The sequence below is a fragment of the Centruroides vittatus genome, unplaced genomic scaffold (genome assembly GCF_030686945.1).
Source record: "Centruroides vittatus isolate TY-2023 unplaced genomic scaffold, ASM3068694v2 contig_1112, whole genome shotgun sequence".
Lineage (NCBI taxonomy): Eukaryota > Metazoa > Arthropoda > Arachnida > Scorpiones > Buthidae > Centruroides > Centruroides vittatus.
Genome location: NW_027120714.1, coordinates 1,490,219 through 1,517,133, shown reverse-complemented (window position 1 = coordinate 1,517,133; position 26,915 = coordinate 1,490,219). Strand labels below are relative to the sequence as shown.

The window sequence follows — 26,915 nt, the reverse complement described above, 5'->3', positions numbered from 1 at the left end:
TCATAAGAACGCTCTCTTGCTATTAAACAAGATCTAGTGTAATATATAGTTCGACCATGGCTAAACTATAGCGTGTTAACTGGATCTAGCCCAAAGAATGTCGATTTAACAAAACACTTTTAAGATCATTTTATTGAAGCTTGCTTAATTTTGTACTACATATTTATATTATTTTAAATACAAATATTGGAAAAATATAAACTCTTCAGCAATTCTAACTGTACTGTCTTGCTAAAAAAGCCTTCGTGGACACGAAGGGTTTTTTAGCAAGTCTGTTGTGGGCAGCTGTAGTTCTGTTGGCCCATAACGGAGGTGGTTGGTGGTGAGGGACTGGAACCGACATCTGGACAGACCCCCAAAAATTCCTGATGATTTTTCGACCCGTCGAATCCCTTGTCTCCCAGAGAGGTAGGCTGCCATCACTTTGAGCAATTTTGAGTACATGTTGGCCCATAACGGAGGTGGTTGGTGGTGAGGGACTGGAACCGACATCTGGACAGACCCCCAAAAATTCCTGATGATTGTGCGACCCGGTCGAGGATCGCCTTGTCTCCCAGAGAGGTAGGCTGCCATCACTTTGAGCAATTTTGAGTACATTTGCAAGCTTTGACTTATTATGTATTGAATACAAGTCAAATTAGCAATGCCTTTCAACAATTCAAATTATGTAAAATTCTGATTGATATGTTAATTTAGAATTATTTTTATAACATATATCCACGTTGTATGTTAAGTGTTTTCTGTTAGTTTAGACTGGTGATTATTAAACAGAAAATGCTATAAGTTTTAGAGCTTAAAATGAGGCCAAGAAAGTGATAAATGCAAATTTAGATTGATCCAAATAGGTGAGCAGTGGACATGTGCAATGAGTTTCATCAGGATAATGTTAGTTTTTAAAAAGTAAATGATGTTTGTGTTAAAATCACTAATGTCAATTCTGTTTTTGAAGTTTTAAAATTCAGATACAGAACACAATAGTGGACAAGTATGTAAGTAATTAGTTGTGATTACATGCCAGATGATGATACCAGAAGCATTGAAAATGCTACCACCATATTCTGTAAAAAAAAAAATGCTTGAAGAGGTTCATTGTATTCAGAATTTTAAGTAAATTTGTTGCTTGAAGGTTTTTGAATGTGTATGCAGTTGCAGTTACACATTATGTACAGTACAGCTGATGGAGTTTGGAGAAAGATTGTGTCATCGGGCTGAGGAAGGCAGGGTAGTTTGTTTTGCCATCTAGGTCATTTTGACCTGACTAAGGTGTTGTAGTGAATATGTGAGGGCACACATACACAACAGACAGCTATGGACATCCCAAACAGATCAACATCCAGAGATGGGATTCTGCACTGAGGTTTTCACTTGTCTCTTCCCTTACTATTGGCCTGCAACTATCAAAAGCAAATGTGCATGCAAGGGACTTGTGTGTCTTACCTATAGCAGCCCAACATTGTTGATTCAATTTACAACAGTATCATGACAAAGAAGTACAGGCTACTAAGGACTATAAGCATAAACTCTAGTGATGAATTCTAGTTACATTTGGAAACGTTCAACCACCATGTATTCTGGAAGAGCACTTCAATCCCACTTTTATTGCTGAGAAGTGCTGATCTGGGAGCCATCTCATCTGACTATTACTAATTGTATAGTAATTGTGCAAAGGACATTGATGGCATGGTGGTATGTTCAGGAAACCCTGTATCGTGTTCCTTTTATGGCAGTTTGCAGTCATTTTTCATCAAGGTAATACTTGGCCCTACGGCTATGTTTCCCAGGACTGTCTCCATCATTATAGCTTGAATCTGAATCATTGTTGCATCATTTATGTCATCAATAAGGAGCTGCATGCATAAAAGTACAGTTAAACTGGTAAATTTGATATCATTAAGTTGCTAGTACCCCCACTATTGTGATATTTAAACCAATAAGGCTGGCTTTTGAGATAGTTCTGTCCAATTACAAGAAAGGTTTCTAAGTTTTTTGTTTATGGTAAATTCAACATGCTAGAAAAGAAAGTTGCAATAAAAATTTACAAATCTGCAAGTAAAAATAATGGATTGCAGAAATAAAACCAAGTGTGAATATTTGAATTGGGAATAAATATCCTAACTCGAAAGCATTAGTATTACTTTTTAACAATCAAAATCATTATTTTTATTACAAATGCACATAATCTATTTAAAATAGAATACTGTACGCTACCTGTCCTTATACACTTCTAAACTCCGACTGATCTGTATCAAATTTTTCATGGTTACTCTCTAGGACCTTGCAGAAAATATAGGCTATGGAGTAACCTGAATACATCAACCCTCTCAATTTTACCCCCTTGATACTTACACCCAATTACAGAGACGGCATTTTAATTCGAGTGGAAGTCGCCATATTGATTTGTCCGTTGCAAGTTTAGTTAAAAATGGATCTCGTTCATTTGATAATTGTTCGACAAAAGTGTTCATCGCGGCAATTACGAAGGACGAGTGTAATCCGAGATCGGAATAATCGTTTAAAAATCTATTCTGAACTCGTAGATATTATAAATATGGATTTGGTCGCCATTTAAATCGCATTGGCAACGAAATTAAACATCGAAATGGAAAAAGATTGTAGGACACAAAGAGTTAGAGTAAAAAGGTTGATGGAAGATTTCATCTCTGTACTCGACCGAGCCTAAAAGAATGGCGACACAGAACCCTTTCTGCCTCCCGTACATTACTGAAGTTTATTTAATCGCAATTTTTTCGCGAAATCTCAAAGAAACGCGGAACTTTCGAACAAATTCACGTTTAACAATAACCACCTACAATGGAAAAAGCCTACAATACATTCTAACAATTCGTTACGTATTGTTAGAATATATTGTTTAGAACGCGTGACGTATTATGATCCGGTCATATTTTTACGTCACGTGTTACGTAAAAATATAATCGGTTTGATATATTTCAGAAAAGATCATTTTGTTAAAATAATATTCGTTAGAAACAGAATTATTTCAGTTTTTTAACTTAAAATAATGCTTTTTTTTATTTTTAAATAATACTGTAAATAAAATTATAGAAATGTCGAATCATTCATTTATTCAAAAGTAATGTCTGCTTTTTTGAAAATCTAAAGAGGAATTTGTAATGATTGTCGCCCTTTGCATCCCAGATGATGCTACCAGAATGTCTTAATTCACAAATTTCAGAAATTTTCGACAAAAGGTGCTTAAGCCCACTTTTGCCGTTCTTGATCGTCTGTAACACTTTTTCCTCTTGCGCATGCGCTAGATGTAGCAGACGATACAGGAAGTGAGAGGAAAGCTGATGACAGCCATAATGCGTTTCTTAGAAGGGAAGACGACGTAAAGAAGCAACAGGTATCGTTTTCATTTATTTTGATTTAACATGTTTACAATTAAGTTATAAGAAAAGCATTTAATAAACTTTTATCAATCAACACTCCAAAACTATAATCACGTGAATTACAGTTGAACTTCGTTAAGTCTTCGTTTCACGTTGTCTTTAAGCCAAACGACATATAACGAAATTAATTTTGCCACAGGCCAGCTGATATAAACAAGAGTTAAGTTCATACGCCATATTTCCGGTCACAAAAACATAACCGAACATCTAGACCCAAAACAGTTTTAATGTTAAAACATTGAAATAAATTTCAGCCCCGCGCACGTTTTTTTTAATCTGTGTTAAATGTAAATTAATTGATTGACGAAAATTTGGGCAAATACTCGGTGGTGAGAGGTATGGGGTAGGAGGTTTAATTCCCATCGCTGGTGATAGGGAAGATGAATAATGAAGAATAAACGCTTGCAAAAGTTATATTGTAAAGAGCACCCGATACCGCACAGTTCAAAAACAGTCAACTGGTTTTCAAAATATAAAGAGCGCCGTGTGAATTTAAAATGGTAAATGCAAACGTGTTAAGTATGTTTATAGTTCGACATTAAATGTTGCCTTACGTGTTAACGTGAACATACATTCAAGTTATTTGAAAAGAGATGAAATTATACTGAATGCAAGATCTATTAATCTTTTTTTAACAAAAAAGTTTGTTTTTGGATCGTGTTTGCAATCTCCGGCATTTAATTTCCACTTCGTGGAATCAATTTTACTATTTGTAAAGAAAATTCATCATTGTAGATAGTTTCCAACTTTCCCGGAAAAACACCCTTAGTTTTTAAAATCTCCCGGATTTTTTGCCACTTTCGCAATGAAAAAAATCGGAGCTGCTACTGCCCCTCAACCTTCAAAACACAGAATGACATAGCAGCTAGCGACTCGGGCTCCGGCTCAGTAGCTTCTCCACATCGGTGTAGCCGCTGCACCAACCGACGCTGCTACTGAGTCGGAGCCCGAGTCGCTATAGCTGCTAGCTGCTGCTGTTTTCGTGTCAGCCAACACGTGTCCGATCACTCGCCCGCACCCTTTGCGGCTTGCGGCCGCCACGCTCGGCTTTCTCTCACCGCGCATCATCATTTGCGTAATTAGTGGCCAGACTGAGACAGAAGCAGAAAGTACGCGCTATTATTACATAATTACTTGTATTTGTAAACGCTGTAAGTAGGAACAGTACGCGAGTATTGTTGTTGTTTTGGTATTTATACAGCATAAATAGCATAATGTCGGATTCGGACAGCTCAACTCAAATGACTCCATCGTGAAAGATGAAAGTCAAATATAGTACAAGCTTTGACGAAAACTGGTTGAACGATCCTCTGTTTAATACCTGGCTTAGAAAACGAGACAATTTCGCTGCTGAATGTAAATTATGCACGACTAATAGATAATACAGTTAAATGCGAAGGTAAAATAGTTCTGATCGTGCATCCAGAATGTAAAAAACATAAATTATTTTTAAAAACAACTCTTCTGTGGCATCAATTTCTAGTTTCTTTGTGAAAAAACATTCGCAAGATGAAGATCAAATAACTGCCGCAGAAGTTACATCTGTGTATCATGGAATTAAACATCATCACGGCTACTCAAGCCAAGATTGGACAAATAAGTTGTTTCCTACGTTATTTCCTGATTCAGAAGTTGCAAAGAAAATAGCGTGCGGCCGAACTAATGCTACAGCTATTTGTGAAAATGTCATAGCCCTACTGTCGCAAAAATACTGCTGTAAGGTTGCCGACAGGGTGCTGACCATGTCAAGAGGGTCGCGCGGTCGCGAAAGGTCGTATGTGGGCGATCGGCACTGAGACAGACCCTACGGTTACAAGAAACCGTTTATTTGACACGAAAGAAGCTTACAAGATTTCCGCGATCTTGGAAGTTCTAGGTCGGCAGCAGCCTCTGGGTCTTCCTCTCCTTTCGAATATAGTCTCATTTTGAAGGAGTGTCCCTAGGTTGCGAATGGCCAGTTCCCTCGACGTCTCGACGACTCCAGGACGATGCGGTCGACTTCCGTTGATGGAAAGATGTCGATCCGAGATTGGGAGACGGAGACGAAGATGGGCACCAGACACACACACAACAATAGATCCGTCACTTGGAACTTTCGGGAGAAGAAGCCGTCGCGTCCTTGAATTCTCAGGTTTTATCTGTTTTCCTCCGATCTCACTTTCCGATTGGTCTCTCCTCGTCACATGGTGACAATTCGAAACCCTTCGGGGGCGCGGGAGAGGTCAAAATCGAAGTTTAATTCGATTCCCATTCGGAGATAGACGATCTACGTTTCTCCATTGTTCTATTGTTTAAAAGTTCGCGTCGTTTTCATTAAGAAAAACTATTTCTAACTTCTATTTTTTTTCCTCTAAAAAAATAATTTTTTCCTAAAAATAAATGATTTTAACGCGAATTTCAGTGAGGTTTGGACCTATCCAGAGCCTCACACTGCTATTCGAATTGCATGATTCAACATATTTTTCTGTTGGCACAGATTACGCTAACAAAGGAAATTTAAAAATGTTTTTCAGTTACGGTGCAATGGTTTTCGGTTAAAGATGGCTTGAAACAAGGATTATTTGACTTTTATCAAGACCCCGCTGAAACTAGTGAAGCGATCAAAACACAGCTCTGTAAAGTTTTACAGGAAAATGAATTATCGTAGGAATCGATATCTTCACTATCTGCGGATAATGCTTCAATTAACTATGAAAGTCATAACTCAGTTTTTAGTAAACTTAAGATTGAAAATCCAAATATTTTAAAGGCGAATTGTAAGTGCCACATTTTACATAATTGTAACAAATATGCATTAAAAACATTGCAATTTGATGTGGAATCGTTTGTATTGAAGTTTACAGTGAATTTTACGCGCTTGCCAAGCTTAAGGAATTCTTGGATTTCGCTCATATGGAGTACAAACCTATTATCCGCCACGTGCCTACACAATGGCTCTCTTTGCTTCCAGCTTTAGAAAAAATTCTTTTGAATTGGCCGGCTTTGAGAGAATATTTTCTTAATGAAGGCGATAATGAATGTATAGCAATCATTTGGAGGGCCTTTAAAGATGAGAACTGTCTTCCATTATGTTTCTGCCATTTTATTCACAACACAATGCAAGTTTTTGACGTTTTAATAAAAAAAAAAAAAAACTGGAAAGTGACTATATTACATGCCAGTGGTGTGCCGTCATTGGAAGCGGCGCTTCCCTTGTATTTCCTAAAATATAAATTCATATTGGGCAATTATTTTCATATTTTAATGTATTTTGAATTAATTAAAATTAATATTTTATTATAACCGCATTATGCATGTTATTACAAATTTCTGTACTACATATGAAAAAACGATAAGATAGCTATTGTATATTCGAATATTAGTGGCGGAATGGAAGCGCTTCCATTGGGAATACAGCGCTTCCATTCTTCTACCGATATTCGAATATACAATAACAATCTTTATTTATTAATTTATTAGAATTTATTAGTTTAAAAAAAATAGGTAAAAGTCGTTTGTAGTCGGACACCCATTATTTATATCAAACTGCGAGGCAGAAACCATTAATCGCGGAAGGAAGTCGTCCTATGATATGATCGGTGGAAGATCGAATTCATCTTCAATTTTGACTTTTCTCCCGCTCCGGATAAGAGTCTCGTTACGCTTAGTAACGAGGGACCAGCCACTCGGGAAGCGTAATTGAGGGAGAACGACCAATGAAAATGGACGAAAGAAAGAACGGAGATCGGTATAATCCCCGACAATCGTGGACACCTGGCACTCGGTTAACGTTCCGAATAACCATAACGCCGTGTGTAAACGCACAAAAAAAAAAAAAAAAAGTTCTCGTCTATTGTGCCAACCTGTAACCCGTGCCACTTAGGACTTCGACCGTGTCCCCGACGCCAACAGAGGAAGTCTCCCCGTGCCCTACAGACTTGTCGACGCCACTGTCTCGGGGCCACCTTCGATCGACCATCGAAGAACCACATCGACGCTCAGGACGTCCGAACGGCTGATTGTCCTAAAGCAAACTATTTTGTACATAGTGTATATTTATTTTATGTTAAGATAAACGGTTTTTTTCAGATACTTGTCGTCTTTGTCTCTTCCGCCACCACGCACGTATACGAATGGACGGACCCTAGACTATCACTGATGCGCAATTAACTGATTGCCCCTGGAAGTCGGCTTCTTACAGAAACACAGCTTCCCTATCATCAAATGTCACGGCACGCCACTGTTACATGCACTGAACTACACACGATTATGACTGAATTGCGAAACAAAATGACTAACCGAAAGAATGATAAGTTTTACGGACAGTCAGAAACGCAATGTCTGAAGAAGTTGACGGTTAGTAATCAAAATACTTTTAAAGAACATGCAGAAAAATACTTGGAGCAATGTTTGACTTATTTGAATAAGTGGTACGAATTTGACGACTCTACGAGTATTTACAAGAAAATGAACATTTTGACAATGAGACGAAGAAATTGACTGGAATCAACTAAAAGATCTGAGTTCTTCTCTCAACGCGCTTATAAATCAGGGATGGGGCAATCTTTTTCTATGAAAGGGCCGCATTTCAAAACTTTTGAACTGACTCGGGCAGCACGCAAGAGAAAAGAGGGGGAAAATGTCGGTAAATCACAATTCTTTATTCATATGTGAGGTCGCCGAATTCAAGATATCCAAATGTCAGGACTTATCGTATGTGGGATGAAGGAATTTGAGGCAAATAGCTACAGTGACAAATAAACCCGTTTATTTATACTGTCTTACAATCTAGCGTGTCTTGTCTTCTGGTGGCTCGGGATGGTTCGATTGTTGACCCTTGGGCAGTCAGTTGATGCTCGACGGTGTGGGAGGTTGTGACGAAGGGCGAAAGCCCAAAGTTCAGTCAGGATGGTGTCCACTTGTGGAGGCAGGGAAAAGTCTGGACAGTTGACTATAGTTGTTAGCTGGGGAAAGTGAACAGAGGTCGACACAGACAGAAGCTGGGAGAAGTGTGGAAGAGGTCTCTACATTTAACTTACTAGGGAAAGCAGGGAAAAAGTCTCCTTTGTCCTTGAGATCCGGGTTTTTATAAGATTTCTCTTCCCCGGATCTCCAGCTTTTGATTGGTTGGTTTTCTGTATCTAAACAGATGACAGACCATTTCGGGCTACCAAAGGTTTAATTCGACACTGTTTTAATCCGATCAAGGGAAATTAATCGCACCTTGAAACTCCTGCTCGTATTTAATTGTTTCGAATTCTTATAAGTGTGACTCATAATATCAGCACTGCCTCTCCTTTTAAGGTTATTTAAAAACTGTTTTTCCTCTCGATTAATAATTTTATTATTTCCCTATTTCATTTAAAGTTTTCTTCCAATTTTTACGAGCGTTAGAATCAAAGCTTGATCCATTGATTTGACATTTTTATATTTTTAACACGTGAGCTTGAGTATCGCTCGGGCTTCACACATATATAATTATAAATTAGTATAGGTATACCTAATATAGCTTCTGGCACTGATCTAAACGTAATATATTGGAGATATTTGGTTAAATATTAGTCACTGCTAGTTTTAAATTAGTTTCGATGTGTCTTTAAGCCGGTTTGTTTTAATTTTTACTAAATTCATTGCGAAAAATCTAGTCACAAACATATGTTGAAGAAAATAAGGTTTGAATTTTTGTTGAATACTTCCTTAAGCTGGGAAATTGATATATTTATTCAAATTTTATGCCACGCGGGCCGCGGGTTGCCCATTCCTGCTATAAATGAGGATAAATGGCATGGTGATTACTGTTTACTGCGAGAAGTTCGTTAAGTTGTGGCAAGCAAAACAAAGAGAGTAGACGTGCATCGGGTCAATTTTTTTTTTTTTTTGAAAAATGTGTGGGTGAATCTGGCAAAGAAATAAAAAAGCTTCTTGCATTCGCTCTATCGATCCCTATAGCAAACGTCGCTGCTGAGCGTGTTTTCAGTGTAGTAAACAAACTTTGGTAAAAAAAAGTCGTAATCGACTGAATGAAACACACGTAAAATTTCAAATACACCTGTAAAGAATTTTATGATTTTATCGTCTCCAATCAAAAAGGTCCGGGAACTATTTTTTAGGCTGGATGGCCGAAAGATTGAGATGAGCCTACTACTCTGGGAGACTCGAGATCGAATTTCATAGTTCTAGTGTTTTATGCAGTTGATTATGAAAAATCAACTGCATAAAACAGTAGAACTATGAAATTTGGACTATAAGATACACGAAAGTGTTTATTTTCTAGTGAAAAAGTTTCAAGACGGTATCAATTATATAAAAACAGGTTTTGTGATAAACTATCACTCTTAGGTAGGCTACTGGAAGTTATGTCTTTTTAAAACCTTTCTATTTCCACTAAAACATAAAAAATATTTGTGATAAACACTGTAAAACAAAAAATATGTGTGATAAACACGAAGGTAAAGATTTCTCACAAATTTGTTAGTCAACCGTCAAAATAACGTAGGAGGTGACACAGTATTCGTCTGTATGGTGTTCACATGAATGCCGACCATTTGCACAATAATGGATAGGCGAAAGATCGTAATGTGGCAATATAAAATCAAAAGTGAGGAAAGAACTGGCAAAATTTTTTGATTTCTAGAGGAATCATTGAACTATGATCACCCTATGAAATGTGAATGAACTTGTTAATCGTGTGTTTAGAGAGTGCGCAGTTAGTCGATTTATGTAGTATAGATAAGGTGTCAGTGGTTCAGTAAAACTCTGGGTAAGATGGGTACAAGGAACAATTTATCAGACTGATAAAGGGAAGATGCGGGTGCTTGAAGAGATGGTATCTTGGTTTTTCAAATGGCTGAATTGGTGAGTTGTTTGAGTCACTGCAATAGGACTGGAGTCGAAATGATCAAAAAATAATCTGATGGCAAAAGCTTGATTTTAGACATGGGTACTGGGTTCCAATAACAACTACAACTGAACAGTACTGCATCTGTTCAACAGCTGATTGCCTAATACCGTATTTTATGGACTATAAGACGCACTTTTTTCTTCCAAAAATTGCCTCCAAAATTCAGGTGCGTCTTATAGTTCGTAGTGTCTTATAGGTATTTTTTTAAAAAAAAATTGCTTAAAAATTAAGGTGCGTCTTATAGTCCGTAAAATACGGTATATGTTACCTAGAACAAAATTTTGCATGACCATATGTTAAATACTTGCATGTATGAGCTATACTAGCAGAGAACAACAACATTCTCTCCTAACCAAGATTCATTTCAATTTTTTGTGTAAAAGACTCATCTAGTGCAAAGAGCATGCAAATTGGACATTTGGCAGACTGGTAGGTAGATGTGCTAGCAGGTGAATCACATCATTTTTATTCCCTTTTACAGATGGTTGTGTACAATATATATTTAGTTCAACATAAAGCTCAGCCAAATCATCACCATAATTAATTGGGCTATTAGTTTCTAATTATTAATTACAGCATAATACGTAATTTGGTACTAGAGATAGATGTTAGGTGGAAAGTGTTATCTAAATTATAATTATTAAATAATTATAATAATTTTATAATTTATTAAATAATTTAGAACATTCTGGAAGAAAAGAACTAGCCCAGAGCAGGACTCAAACCTGCAGCCTCTGCATGGCGCTTGCCAGTTTATGGTGATTGTTTGGCTTAATATCAATACATTGGGATTCAGGATGTTGATGTAAACACAAAGACCTTTATCATACATGATATCAACAGTGTAGGCTGGTGGTAGCTTATGGTATTTAGTATGTGCTTTTGAAAGAGGGTGCACAGCACAATGCTAATAGCATTTTTTTCTTTTTGGTATAATGTTTTGATACAAACATTAATTTTAACTAAAAATTAATCAAAATCAGCACAAATCAGAATTTTTATTTCATGTAATGTTTATCAATTTATTGCAAGCCATGCATCATCTTATGACAGCACCCCATATTAGACTGCACTCAAGAGAGATATCTTTTAACTGGAACTCTCAAAAATTCCTTCCAATACCTCTGTTGGACCTGTGTTTATGGAACACTGTAAAACTGACCTTTGCTATCACCAACTGCTGTCTGACTGTAAATTCCATTATGTTACCATCACCATTTAAAAAAGTCTTTCTTCCAAGATGACAATGCACTGAGCCATTCGATATCTTTCTACAGAAATGGTTTGAGGAGCAGAGTCTGACTTCCAGACATTGACTGTCCTTTGAACTCCCAATATCAATCCCACAGATCCCTTGTGGGACAATGTGGAGAGACATATCGGACATCTGGATATATCAATCATCTCTATTCTTGCATTGCAGGTTACATTACACACTGCTTGGTTGACGATACCTCCTAAATGTTTGCAACATCTTGTTGAATCGAATCAATGTCACATTGGATAGATGCTGTACTGAAGTCAAAACAGGACCTACAAAGCATTAGTTAGGTGATCATAATTCAGTGATCATTGTGTGTAGATATTTTTTTTTATGATGTATTTGATGATATGATTATTGATCTTAGTTCTCTAGAGAAAAACAGAATTCCTATTTGATTTTTAAGGAATTATTTAATGAAGTATAGCTATATTACGTTATTAATAAGTAATAGAATAATTAACATGCAACTTCCTTCAGAATAATACAAAATGGCATGTTTCTAGTAGGAGAGTGACACCATATATACAATTTTACTACTAATACAGGAATGAAGTTAAGAACTATTAACAAATTGAAAACAATTTGGATGAGATATTCATAAATGATGGAATACGTGATTTGTAAAATTCAATGGTAATAATTATATTTTGATATCGTTTTTTGCAAAGATTCGAAATGAAATTTGGAGTTTTCACCCTACAAACATTTTATTGATAAAGAAAATCATATTGTATAATGATGTTATTTCGTTCAAAATAGTCATACAAAACTAGAAATACATTATGATCCAAAGACGACACAATTCTTATGAGATTTATTGAATGACGAAATCATCGAATGACAAGTTTTATGTTTGATGTACTTTATACAATAATAGTGTCATGTACAGAATATTTTGATATTTCCAAGCTGTGCCGAAAAATCTAAAATTTTTTATAGAAATGTATACCGTTGACCATCAGTGTCTGCTCTTCTTCGATTTATGAGATTTACGTGACGGCGATCCGGAAGTACGTCTCTTGTGGGGGGAATGAGAACTATTCCGCCTGGACCTTTTGGGACTGCGGCTCTTTGACCTGAGACATACAGATCCGGTTAATGTTTACATTTTATTAAAGAAAAGAAGAAAACGAAAAATGACTAACCTCTGAGACTTTTTGGGCGAACGTGATCGGTGAGATTTTCTCCTGGGAGATCGTGACCTGGAGTGGATTTCAGCAGGGGAACCGGTCGAGTTACGGGGACTAGATTTTCGATCCTTTTCGCGTTCCCTCCCCCGTTCCCTGTCTCTGAACGATGTCGAGTGCACTGGACTTTCTTCGGATGACACCGATTGGGATCTAGACGGCGACCTTGACTGAACCATTAAAGACTGGATTTCTCTTTCTCTCTCTTGTTCTTCTTCTAACTTTTCTCTTTCCTGTAAAAATAAATTTACTTTAGCCTCCAATGACAATAAATTAATGATTTTGTAATACATCATATAAATTTTTTTAGATAATTTGGATTTCACATTACTCTATTTAACTACTGAAAAATCTCCTCTTGTATATTTACCATTTTAGCTATACATAAAATAATGTAAGCATCATATATAATGCTAACCAGATACTTTAGTAAGATCTCTACAAACATTATTTTAATAAATTATCAGTTTGTGCTGAATTTCAAAATTGTAACTCAAAACATTGAACAATGAAATGATAAGAACATTTTGGGGAGTAAAAAAATAATTTGCTAACGATTAAAATATGAGCTGGACTAGCACCAATCAAAGTGTTGCTGTCATTCCTTTAGCTATCAGAATCTATCTATAATTGTTTCTAATTGACTAATAGCAAGAATTCAACTACTGAATACACCAGGTTGTATATATAAAAAACTTCTTACTTGAACCAAATAAAATAGCAAGAAAAAGCAGCTAGCCTGATTCTTGCTATTTGCTAGTTATTAATAAAAATAAATATTTAACTCTATATGTATATGAAAAAACAACATTTTGTATTTTTAATGGTCACTGGTAGGAAATTTGGATAGTTCACCAATCTATAATCAATACTAAAAGTCAAAAACTGACAATGATGACATTATATTCAGATTATTATGCAAGCTCCGCTCTGGAAGCCACCAACCATTTTTAACTATTGTTAGCCACATAAAAAAATTGTAAAAATTTAATGTAAACAAGATTTGAGTAGCTTGAAAAAACCAATGACTTAATCATAGAAAGTTTTTCTAGACTAATTCACAGAGTTGAAATACAGTTTTAAAATTTAGTCAATTATCATGCCAAGCATAAAAATTAGCTTTTATTTTTTAAGGTAACACATTTAAAAAAAAATTTTTCCCAGTGAAAACAGGACAAAATTTCTGGATTAGAAGTGTGCTATTATTGATATTCAATAAAAAAAAAAAAAAGAACCAGTACTTAAATTTTTTAAAAAGATCTTGTGATTTTATAAAAACTAATATTTCTACAAAATATAATAAGTAAAACACTTTTTGTATAAATCTTCCAAATAGATCAGATTTTAATCTTTGAAATAGAAAAATGATACACAAATTGAATATTATAATTTTATCTGCAATAACACTCATGAAAGAAAAGAATATTTAAAGCAAACCTTTCTAATAAGTTTCTGTCGATAATGTTCTATTTGTTCAGACACGGTCATTCCCGCTTTTCTGTTTCTTTTCCCAGATTCTAACTCGTCTTGAAATTTCAGCACTTTTAACTGTAAGAAAAAAATATATTTTTATTTTTATTAGCAAAAGATTTAATTCTTCTAATAATAGAAATAAAAAAATGAATTAGAATCTGTAGACTTCCTACACAATGTGTATGATTTTGTGGTTCTATGAAAACAATATAATCAGATTATATAATCTCTCTATTCACCGGAACTTGTAATAATAAAAGAAACCCTTCTAACCTTTTTTTACCCGGTGTGGTTCTATTTTTAGAATCGCTTCGTTCTATTTACAGATTAGCAAACGTTTTCACAGCCCCTCCTGGGCTCTTCTTCAGGCTTCGTCGAATAGGCCGTTAACATTCGAAAATATTCAATTTAAATTTCTTTCCGGAATATTATCACGTGCGGCAGCTGGATATTTGTACTGCGCATGCTCGATGCTCCTCTCCTTTAAACGCTGTTTTCTAGGACAACCTGCCATGCGCTCGATAGGATCATTTCGTCCTTATGATTAACGCAGGTGTTACGTAATCCAGCCTTAAATATCTCTATGGCTTCTAGCCATTTCAATTGCTGTGGGTTATAGCTGGGTATAATGATTTTTGCCGCATGCAGGTCCGCCGTTATCTCCTCTTCCGACGCGTACGTCGCCAGGGCCGTGGTGTATCTACCGTGGTGTATGTCTGACTCGTGCTCCTTTAATCTCACTTTTAACGCACGTTTCGTGGAACCAATGTATGTTAATTGTCTATCGCACCTGTGATCTTCTAGTGGTATCATATATACTCCCGGAAGCCTGTCGGGGTTTGGTGGGTCTTTGCCGTTGCTTAATATTCTGAAGAGAGTCTGACATCTTCTGTACACGATGTTAATTCCTTGACGGTTGGCCACGGTTTTGTAAATGGATTTCAGCACTGGATTGTATGTGATAGATACCTATCATAGATACCTATCTCACAATACATGAAAGGATACCTATCACATACAATCCAGTGCTGAAATCCATTTACAAAACCGTGGCCAACCGTCAAGGAATTAACATCGTGTACAGAAGATGTCAGACTCTCTTCAGAATATTAAGCAACGGCAAAGACCCACCAAACCCCGACAGGCTTCCGGGAGTATATATGATACCACTAGAAGATCACAGGTGCGATAGACAATTAACATACATTGGTTCCACGAAACGTGCGTTAAAAGTGAGATTAAAGGAGCACGAGTCAGACATACACCACGGTAGATACACCACGGCCCTGGCGACGTACGCGTCGGAAGAGGAGATAACGGCGGACCTGCATGCGGCAAAAATCATTATACCCAGCTATAACCCACAGCAATTGAAATGGCTAGAAGCCATAGAGATATTTAAGGCTGGATTACGTAACACCTGCGTTAATCATAAGGATGAAATGATCCTATCGAGCGCATGGCAGGTTGTCCTAGAAAACAGCGTTTAAAGGAGAGGAGCATCGAGCATGCGCAGTACAAATATCCAGCTGCCGCACGTGATAATATTCCGGAAAGAAATTTAAATTGAATATTTTCGAATGTTAACGGCCTATTCGACGAAGCCTGAAGAAGAGCCCAGGAGGGGCTGTGAAAACGTTTGCTAATCTGTAAATAGAACGAAGCGATTCTATAAATAGAACCACACCGGGTAAAAAAAGGTTAGAGGGGTTTCTTTTATTATAATCAGATTAGTTTTATAAATTATGATTTAAAAGTAAATGAGAAATAATGACAGGTCTGTTTCACAAGATATTGTTTTTGTAATAATTAAATTATCAATAATTATAAATGGTCCATTTTTTGTATGGCATAAAATGTTGCATCTATATTTACAATTGATTTATGATAATTATATATGGTTGCATTGAAATTCTCAATACAGATATATAATTAACATAAAAGTTTGTATTTTAGATGATTCAAAATACTTGGACAATCTCTAAACGAATAAAGTATCTGAAATGTAAATTTTAGGTTCTGTAATTTTCTGCAACTAACTCATGGGTAATCTGTTTTAATATCAATTTGAAAATGGAAGTGTGTTATCTGTTGATTTAAATTGCAATTATGAGCTTGCCCAAGCTTTTCCTTTGTTTATGCTTACAAAAAAAAAAATACTTTAAGACTTTTTTGGAAATCATCAAAAACACAGGTCTCACCAGTTTTGTATACTAATCACGATACCTTCCAGAACCTAAATTAATTATTAACCTTAACACAAGATACTGCTTAACTGCCAAATACATTTAATTCTGTGACTTAATTAATTAATAATTCTAGCCTATAAATAATCCAACTAATTAAGCTACAATTAGATAGTAGGAATCAGGCAATGGCTGTTTGTACCTGTTCAATTTTGAAACACTGAAAATTCAACTTTAATTTCTCAGAATTTGTTCTCTGTGAACAAGTACTGTACTTTCAATTCTTTTAAAATTCATCTTTGGGTTCATCGAATATTATAAAACCATAGTACACAACTGTTATGAAATAAATTTAGACAAACAAGTTTAAAATTCAAAATTAAACAGATGATATTTTTCTGTAATACACTGTTGTAAATAACATTAAATAACCTTAAAAATAAAAGTTGTTACAGATCCATTCTGCATCAGTTCTTATAATTGCATAGAATGCATGGAGAATTAATGTGAGAAGAATACACACTAATATCTTCAGTAATCCACTAAGATATTAGTATTACATATGTTATATACGTCTGCTATTTTGGATGATCCTTGGATGTACAAAACTGCTATTTTCGTGATGCATTCCAATTCTTTTAGTGTGAACAAGAGCTATGAAAGTTCTTGTACATACTAAAAATAATTGGAATACATCAAGAAAATAGTTTAAACAATGGATATAAAAAAAAGTTTCATAATGACGCATTCAGAACTAATTACAGTGTGATAAAAAACATTGAAAAATGAACGTTTTCAAACCCCTTCAGGACTCTGCATCAGGTTCTTAACTGTTCCTATATGGTTATTCGATTATGGAATGATGTTTAAATAAGAGTTCAATTATAAGCACATCTGAAAAAGTTATTATTCAATAACCTTATTATTGTTAAGGTTATTCAATAATAAAGTTGTGCTTGAATAATAAGGTTATTTTATAACAGAAGATAAAAATTAATGACAATGATAAACAATGGAAAGTGGTCATGTATGTGACTGGAGGGTCGGAGTCTCTTTGACCCCTCGTCTGGATGTGACACCACCGAGTCTTTCCGGACTCGGAAATCGCGACGGAGCGTTCTTACGTCACGCGAGCGGTCGTGAGCGGATACGTCTGTTGTGGAGGTGGAGGTAGGAGAATCGAGGAAGTAATTCACTTGGGATACTGGGTAAGTAACAAGAATAAATTTAATAAAAATTTATAAAAAATTACAGCACGGCGCATAGCTAACAATAACGTATTCCTAGATATATGGAGAGAGAGAGAGTTTACAAATGATCCACGAGTTGATAAATACCTTGGTTAAGGAGATGTTATAGTTCCTTGAGCAGCCGGGTATCCACGATCTTGACAGTATATTCCTCAGAGGCACACAATCCACAGTATAAAACAATCCACACAGTAATATTTCCACGGTATTAATTCCCGGTCTTCTAGGTGGGGTAACACTTGGACGTAGATCGGAAGGTTGCGGGAAGTTTTTTCAGGGTTGGGCTCGCGGTGGCTAACCAAACGACGACTGCCTGGATTTGTCATCGTTCCCTCGTATTATTTTTCCACTTGGGTTTTTTCTATGAGGTTAGAATCTCATTGTTAAGGGTTGGGTGTCCAATAAGTGAATTACTTCTAAAAGTTCCGGGTGACATACACCTAATGAGATGGATCATCCTCAACAAGGAAGCAAGTTTGTGGGAAATAATTTTTATGGTTTTCAACAGATCTTTTGATAAAACGGTGGAGGGGAAACAATCGAAAAAATTTGATTGAACACCTTCGCCCATTTGTCCGTCACATGTATAATGGTAAACTTATTCCGGCCATTCTTGGAAGTATTTTAGACCACTCAGAGATTTCTTCGATTCAATTGAGTGTTAGAATGCGAATTATTTTATCCTAACTTGTATCAGGCTCCTGACTTAGAGAAGAGAGATCGGTAAGCTCTCTCCTTTTTGTCTTTCTGATATACATTCTTATAAGTGTCAAGGTCACAAAAGAGTCGTTTTTCATGTCCATCAAGAGTAGTTAATAGAGATTCCTGATCCCATTTGTTTTATCAAACACATGGGTTTCACATATATAATGTTTTTCACATTATATATGTGAAAAACATATTTTTAATATGATTTTACTACATTATAAAAATATTTGACTACTTGTAAAATTGTATTACTATTTTAAAATTTGTTGATATGAAAACAATTGATTAGTTATTTAAAATTAATTAAACTTAATAATATCTTATGTTAAACTTATTCTGTATTAATTTCAATTTTGAATTTTAAAACTTGTTCTGCTAAGAACAAGTTTAAAATTCAAATTGGCAACCTTTGTTTGATAACAATTGTGAACTATGTTTTTATAATTTTACTAGAAGATGAGCCCAATGCTGCTCGGGCAAAAAGTAACGATAGAAAAGATTATTATTAGATTATAGCTGATCTTACCTGTTTTCACCAAGTGCAAAAATTAGGTTTTCCCTCTTCCAAGGCTAATTAGAGAATTTTTTGATGAGTCTAAAAATATGTTCAATTTCCCACAAAAATTCAAAAAACTGCATCTAAAACAGTACAGTAGAAGCCAAGTTCTTTGGATAATCCGGTTAAGGATTATCCCAAAGAACTTGGCTTCTACTGTACTGTTTTACTGTACTGTCTTCTCCCTCTTCTAAAAATCTCTTCTTAGTGTATGGTACATTCTCATGACAAACCCTAACTGTGTACCAAATTTCACTTTTCAACTCCTAACTGTTTGGACTCTGTGCTTATTATTATTATTATTATCAACCCATCTTGATTATATTATAAGATAATATTTGATGAATCTGAAAATGATCCTTTTAAAGGATTAGAAATACTTGTTTGCAGAAAACAATTACTGGGAAATTAAAGGTGGATTTTTAATGGCAAATATTCCAGTTAATTTATTAATTTTGAAACATATTTTAAATAAGTGAATTTTAACGATATAAACTGACAACCAATATGCAAATTAAAATTAAAAAATAATAAGATCATAAAACAATTGATATATTGTGGATTTACAAGTATACTAAACATCCTGAAACTTGACAGGTAGATATTCAACCAAACAATCGGGCTATAAATCTGCTATTATTAATTATTAAATACTAAGTAATTTGGTACTAGAGGTAGACGTTAGGTGCCATCTCTTATCTAAATTAATAATTACTATAATTTATTAAATAATTTAGAACCTTCTGGAAGAAAATAGTAGCCTAGAGTGGAGCTTGAACCTGCAACCTCCACTTACTGTGCAATGCACTTGCCAGTTATGCCATCCAGATGTTCAAGCAAGCCTTTGCTTCCAGATGTATTTATAATAACAGTGGATTTATAGCCCAATTATTTGGTTGATGGATCTACATTTTATCAATTACTTTATATCAGTCATACATCAATTCACTGTTTGTTAGTTTACTGAATGCAGCTCAGTTTATACAGGATGAGTTTTTTATTTTGAGACAATGAAATAACTTAATTGGATCTCATTATTTTGGGAAAAAGGTATAGACAAAAGTTGTAGGGTTTTAAAGGGCCAATCAATTGGTGACTTTGACCTTGACATTCAAGGCCATTTGAGGGTCTAGTCTTTTTTTCAATGGGAACACATATTTTTGACCCCGGCAATGGACAGTGCAAGAAATTTCACAACCAGATATACCTTTGACCTTATGGTCTAGGTCAAAGGTCAAGATTATTTTAAGGTTTAAATTATAAGCTGTTTCTAATGGGAAACCATACTTTTTATTACTAGAATAAGCAGGGAGGTAAAAGTTAATTTTTTCATGGCCTTATTACTTTGACCTTTAAAAGCATTCACTACTTTTAGCACTACCCAGGAGTAACGATGTGGACATAGTAGTTTTCTGCTCCCTTTAAGGTGCTTATTTTCAGTGAGTCCCCTTGCCTCTGACTATCTCGATGCTTGTTTTCGGTGAGTCACTTTACTTCTTGCCATTGCTTGAGATGTTGGTTTCGGGGGAAAATTTTATAACAAATGTTCAAAATGATGCCCTTCCCACTTCGATGCATTTGTTAAGCCATGCTTAAAATTATCACATTTAAGATGACCTTTGGAGGTCAACGTCTACCTACCTCTAGTATCTCTATACTCAAGGTCATGGCTGATTGTGAAATTTCCCTCTCTTTCCATGTAAACGTAACTTTTATCTCCCTGCCTATTCCAATAATAAAAAGTATGGTTTTCCATTAGAAACAGCTTATAATTTAAACCTTAAAATAATCTTGACCTTTGACCTAGACCATAAGGTCAAAGGTATATCCGGTTGTAAAATTTCTCACTCTGTCCATTGCCGAGGTCAAAAATGTGTGTTCCCATCGAAAAAACAGACTTGACCCTCAAATGACCTTGAAGGTCAAGGTCACATTCAAGATCACCATTTGATTGGCCCTTTGAAACCCTACAACTTTTGTCTATACCTTTTTCCCAAAATAATGAGATCCAATTAAGTTATTTCATTGTCTCAAGATAAAAAACTCGCCCTGTATAAATTTAAGGCCAATGCACGAGTGACAAAATTAAGATGACAAAGAGCATCACTGCAGGATTAACCAATTATTTTGGACAAGTGATGGAAACAGTCATCAACACTGACTGTAGTCTTAATTTTGTTTTCCATATGCATTGAACTTTAGTGTGTATCTAATTTATTACTGTTGTAGTTAGCTGCCACTTCAATATTTAAATGGAATTTACCTCAATTTCTCTTAATTTTGCTCTCCTTTCTTCACTAACTTCATTTTTGAGTGATTCTAAAAGAATGGTGGAGTCTCTGCTATTTTCTTTTTCATCAGGTAATTCAGTTTCCTCTGTTACTTCTTCAATATCTTCTTCCATAGGTCTAAAAAATTAATTAATGCAATATGTTAAAAAAAAGTAGAAAATATTTTCTGAAATAAATAACCTTTTAATACTCACTTTCCATCTATATCATCATCATCGACCTCTTGTTCCTGATCTGCTTGCTGATCTAACAGATCCCATTTTGATGTTGTAATGGCTAGATTTAAATGAAGATTTAAAAATTACATATATAATTAAAATTAATTATTTCCTTTGAATTTCACTGACTAATTAACATTATTATAATTTAAAACTCTAAAAGAACTAAGTAGTTTTTGTAAACTCAAAGTTGTCATAAGTATAATGCATTGACATGTATTTATTACACTAAACTGGGGTTTGGCAACCTTTCTCTGGTGCTGTACAAAAGTGAAACAATGTTTACAGAATGCCAGTGTTATTTTGCAAAAAGATCGCTGCTTAATTTTCTAACAGAATGTCTACTTTATTTGGATGTAGAATAGCCTAATATAACTCAATCATTATTAAAATACTTGAAATCTCCTAATTTGTTTCTATGGTTTTAATAATGTTTTAATTAATTATCATTTTGTGAATTATGAACATTGTCATTAATACCAATGAACAATTATTTGAAGATTTGTGATTTAATACCATGAACTTTCGTGAGGTAGCAAAAGAAAATTTTTTATTTATAGTTATATTTGCTTAATTTATTTATTTTTCCTTTTCAGTTATTTTAAGTTTTGGGGATGTTAAATCTAATCTCAACTGCTATAACAACACTTCCCAACTAAGAGTTTCATTTGCAAAATTTCACACTGATATTTGAATAATGAATAGAATTGCATCCTGCTAATTTAGGGTTTAAATATTATTTAATATTTTATTATATTTTTGCACAAGTTAAACATTTTATTTTTTTTGTAATCATGTTTAATGGTCTTTAATACATTGTTGATTTGCATATTGTCAGACTGATATACCAAGCTATTCATTGCTTTTCTCTGGTCACTACACAGCTACTTATTTGTAAGTGATCAATTGCTGATTAAGGGTTTTTATTGTGCTAAGTATTTTTCTCTAGTCAGGTTAATTGTTTGAGATTTTGTATAATTATAATTTTGTAAATTGTACTAATTATCAATTTTATTGTTTTAAATACTGAATTTGAAATTTGACTACAATACAAAAATTATAATTTCAACAGCAATAATTAGTATAAAACTTGATTACTATGGTAATGGAATTTATAGTTTTTTGATATTTTGGATCTTGCATTTTTCAGCAGAAAAGTACATTATTTTAAGCAAAAATCCTGTTTGATGTTGTTAGTGATATCAACAGACATTTTGATGAATTGGAAAATTGATAGACAATTCTCCAATTTACGAAAATACCAGTAACATTGTTAAGAATGTGTTGTGATTTGTGTCAATTTTTATCGTAAATTTTTGACTGCATTATCTAAAACAAATCTCTTTATTGCTTGCATTTATAGTTTTCTAACAATAAAGTGCTCTTATTATTTAGTGTTCTCGTCATTAGTGTGCTACAGAACACCAGTTGGAAATACTGCTTTAAACTAAATGAAATCATTTCTAACAAAACAATTTGTGTAAACACACCAGACAAAAAATTAGTCACCCTTAACAGAAATGACAGTAGGTAGTTTTTGATTGCACAGAAGGTGCCATGAGAAAATTGTTGGCAGATTAATAGCACGGATGTGGTCTACAAGATCATTTTTTGTTTCATGAAGTAGTGGGGAGCAACATGAGTGTTGAATTGGATCTGCAATACCTGTCAAACAACAGACATTATTAAGTGGCAAAAAAGAAGCCATCATTTGTACAGAACTCAGGAATTGAAGTTTAAATTCAATAATAAATTTTCCAAGGTATACAAACAAAAAGTTTGAGTCCTTTTTTCTATTTTCTTCCTTTATTCCGGTCAGGAACCACTTTGCAGCTAGCGACATGAAGTCAAAAAAACTTCTAAAATAACGAACAAAATACCATTAGACGATTCACAACACAATTAAAAATGATCTTCGGCGCCGACCTGTTTCTGTAGGCTACGGGAGCAACATGAGTGTTGAATTGGATCTGCAATACCTGTCAAACAACAGACATTATTAAGTGGCAAAAAAGAAGCCATCATGTTTGGCATGCCCACAGACACAAAGTGAATGAAGTTGCCCAAGTTGTTGGTGTGTTGAAGAGTACTGTCCAACGGATCTACAAATAGTGTAGTCAAAATAATCTCAAATTATACTGGAATGGAAAACAATTATATAATGAAACACACCTTTTTAATTTTTAGTAGTATTTTATTATAGTAAAATACTTTTTTTTTTATTAATCAGGTATAAGTGATATGTACAGTATTGTACATACCCAGTACAACTTGGCATAACTGGGTGGCAAACTACATACAGTCAACATATAGTAAAATACTAGTGGAAATCAAAAAGTGTGTTTCATTATATAACAGTGGTGTTGTTCACAGTTAAATGAAAATCATCAAACAGTGCAAGAGGTATGCCATCTATTATTAGGTACATTGATTTTTTTGTCCTAGGTACTTAATTCTGTAATGTTAATATATAACAAAAGAAAAGATGTTATTATTTGAAATAATAATTCAATATACAGAATATCAAACAGAAATAAAAATACAGTGAATTCAATTTTTACAAGTTAATTTGTATTTAATGAACTATCATTAAGCAAGCCAGAGTAAATCAAAATATAATTTTACTTGGCTGTGTCATAAATTTAGATTACATTTCTGAAAATGCCATTTGAACTACATAATACCATAAGAAAACAAAAAAATTGTGTTTTTTTTGTGTAAACATAGCAGAAAATTATACTAATTGAAAAGTGGAAATCTTAAAACTAGTGGGCATAAATGAAAATCTACTGTGCAATTAGATGTGCAGAATAAAACTGACAAATTGAAATAAACAAAATCTGTTAAATCTTTATCAAAATCTTTACAATTAAAATTCATAAAATAATTCAGACAGTTATTGTAGATTTATTTATATTATTTGTAAGATCAGTAAACAATGTATGAAAATATAGTGCAATCTCAATTTATGGGTATTTGACCTACAAGAATTCAATAAAACAAGCCACTTTTTTCTTTGTTGCTACAATAGTGACTACATTTTGTTAGAATAAGTTAAGCTACATTTTGGATAGTTTCGTCCACAATTACATATTTTATTTTGTATTTTAATTAATGTATTGATATTAAAGTAATTTATACAAATTAAGAAGGGATTTTATCTTCACTAAGAGACAAAATGCAATTAAAAAACAAGCAAAATATAAATGTATAAGCAGAACAATATTATAAATTGAGTAACATGGCTACATCAGATAACCGAGACGCTACAGTCTTCATTTAAAATAAGACACAGAAAAACATATATAAATTTATTTTATAGTTAACTGTATTTGCACATTATGTAAACAGCGTTTTATTTTTTATGAGTATACCTTGAGCTTCCACTGTTTCAGGATCAACCGTTTCCCATTTTGACGGTATGAATTTTAATTTAGGACTGGGAGATCTTCCAGACGATTCTTCCATTGGCTGGCCGTCAATGTCTTCTGAAACTAAAACAGAAATCATAGATGTGAAATAACTAAACATATGAAATTTAATTTTTAGAAAGATATTTGAAGTAACATTTATTCTATTATATATATCAATATACAGTCAAACCTGTTTTTATGTGGTGGATAGGGACTGCATAAAAAAAAACGCATTAAAAAAAATTGCACGAAACTTCACGAGTGACTATAAAAAATAGTTTTCGCAACACAATTAAAAATATATATTTTTTTTATGCGGTCAATAGGGACCGCATAAAAAAAGTCTCACATAGAAAATAACTCACAACCGTACGAAATAACTAGGAATTGCTTTTTTAAACAAAATCATGACGAGGCTTGGCAGCTACTTGGAATCTCACCAAACCTATTGGAATCTGATTTAGAAAATACGTAAATAATACAGTACATTTACCTTCAATTTACGCTTTGAACTGAATCTTATCTTGATGGTCCAGGAATGTGAAAGCACTTTGAAAGTTTAATTAACGTAATTAAAACAGACGTAGAATTTATTGACAACAGATGTCAGCACTTGACTGCATCGTCTCGTCTATCATCTGTTTTACATATTTTTGTCCAGGTGGTGTTTTGTTGACTTAAAAAATAAATTATTTCATTTTTTGCATATTCATGAAATAATATTGCTATAATAAGTTCATTTATGCTATAATAAGTTTATTTAGCTATAATAAGTCAATGTGAGACATGACAAATCGCACGAGACTAGTCGCCAACTATACCGCACAAATAAAAAAAATCGCACAAAAAAAAAGACCGCATAAAAACAGGTTTGACTGTATATTTAAATATTATAAATAAAATTATTATATATAAAGATCATAATGCAATGAAGGATGCATTTTTAACTATAAAATAATAGCTAATCTATACTCTATCAGCCTGAAAGACAGTGGAATCTTTGTTATGTTATCTAATTTTTATAACCTTATATATTTATTTATAAATTCTTAAGCAGTTACGAATACGTAGGAAAAAATAAAAGTAGAAAATAAGTAAGTTAGTTAAAACTATTTTGTAGTTTTAAAGAAAACCAAAAACAATATTCTCCATGTAACAGAAATCACAAATACAAATAAAATCTCATTTATATTTATGGTTTTATAAAATTTCTTACATATTTTCTAGATAAAAATTGATAAAACAAATAAGGGATATCAAATGTCAGATTTGCAACCGAAAAATGATCTGAGAAAAACTAACATTTTGTAAAAAATATTAAACAATTATGAGTTGAAATTAAATATACGGAACAATCAAAACAGAATATCATATTTACTCACATATAAGATGAGGTTTTTTATTCATTTTTCACTGCTTCAAAAACCTATGCCATTCTATATGTGCGAGCAAAAGATTCTTTGCATTTTTGTGAACCGTGTATTTGCATTTTTTCCGGATGCTCACCCTCTTGTATTTAAAAACATAAGTATTTTATCTGGGTTGTTTTAATCGTTCTTGTATATTGTCAAAAATAAAGATGAATAGCAATAGGAAAAGCAAAGCTTTTCAATTGAATTCCACATTGAAATTCCAAAATCACATGGAAGCCCGATATAAGTTTTACTCCATTCCCACGTAAAAACATGATTATTTGGAAATCAGAATTCGGAGAAACTCATAAATGTAATTGATGGATATTGGATTCGACTGTTAAGAATTGGCAAAAGAAGATTCTCGATTGTCCAGCTTTATGTGAACAAATTATGCTGTTGAATTTACAAGATTTTTTCTTAAAGTTTAAAATGCCAGTAATTTTTGCGGGACAATGAGTGATTTACGTGCATTTGATATTTTACTTGTGATTAAACGAAATAAAATTAGAAGTGTATTAATAAATCTAATTTTCTTTATTTTGATCTTTAAAATCACACCTCATCTTATATGCAAGTAAATACAGTAGTTTGACTTTTGTTCTTTTCCTACATGTTTATTGTAATAAAAACAATATATGCAATACACACTGATCGATTTTCTACA

The 26,915-nt window shown here is 33.8% G+C and overlaps 1 protein-coding gene across 2 annotated transcripts in view; it reads right to left on the bottom strand.

Moving 5' to 3' along the window:
* Positions 1–12,242: 12,242 nt before the first annotated feature.
* The window catches only part of LOC136976828 (U2 snRNP-associated SURP motif-containing protein), a 171,880-nt gene continuing 157,207 nt past the window's right edge, over positions 12,243–26,915 (bottom strand). For both annotated transcript variants that reach the window (XM_067272219.1, XM_067272226.1), the window contains 6 exons: positions 24,798–24,917; positions 21,400–21,481; positions 21,178–21,322; positions 14,179–14,289; positions 12,700–12,974; positions 12,243–12,630 (listed from right to left, as the gene is read on the bottom strand). In XM_067272219.1, the coding sequence (XP_067128320.1) occupies positions 12,513–12,630; positions 12,700–12,974; positions 14,179–14,289; positions 21,178–21,322; positions 21,400–21,481; positions 24,798–24,917 (851 nt within the window). In that variant the 3' untranslated portion in view covers positions 12,243–12,512. The remainder of the gene's footprint in view (positions 12,631–12,699; positions 12,975–14,178; positions 14,290–21,177; positions 21,323–21,399; positions 21,482–24,797; positions 24,918–26,915) is intronic.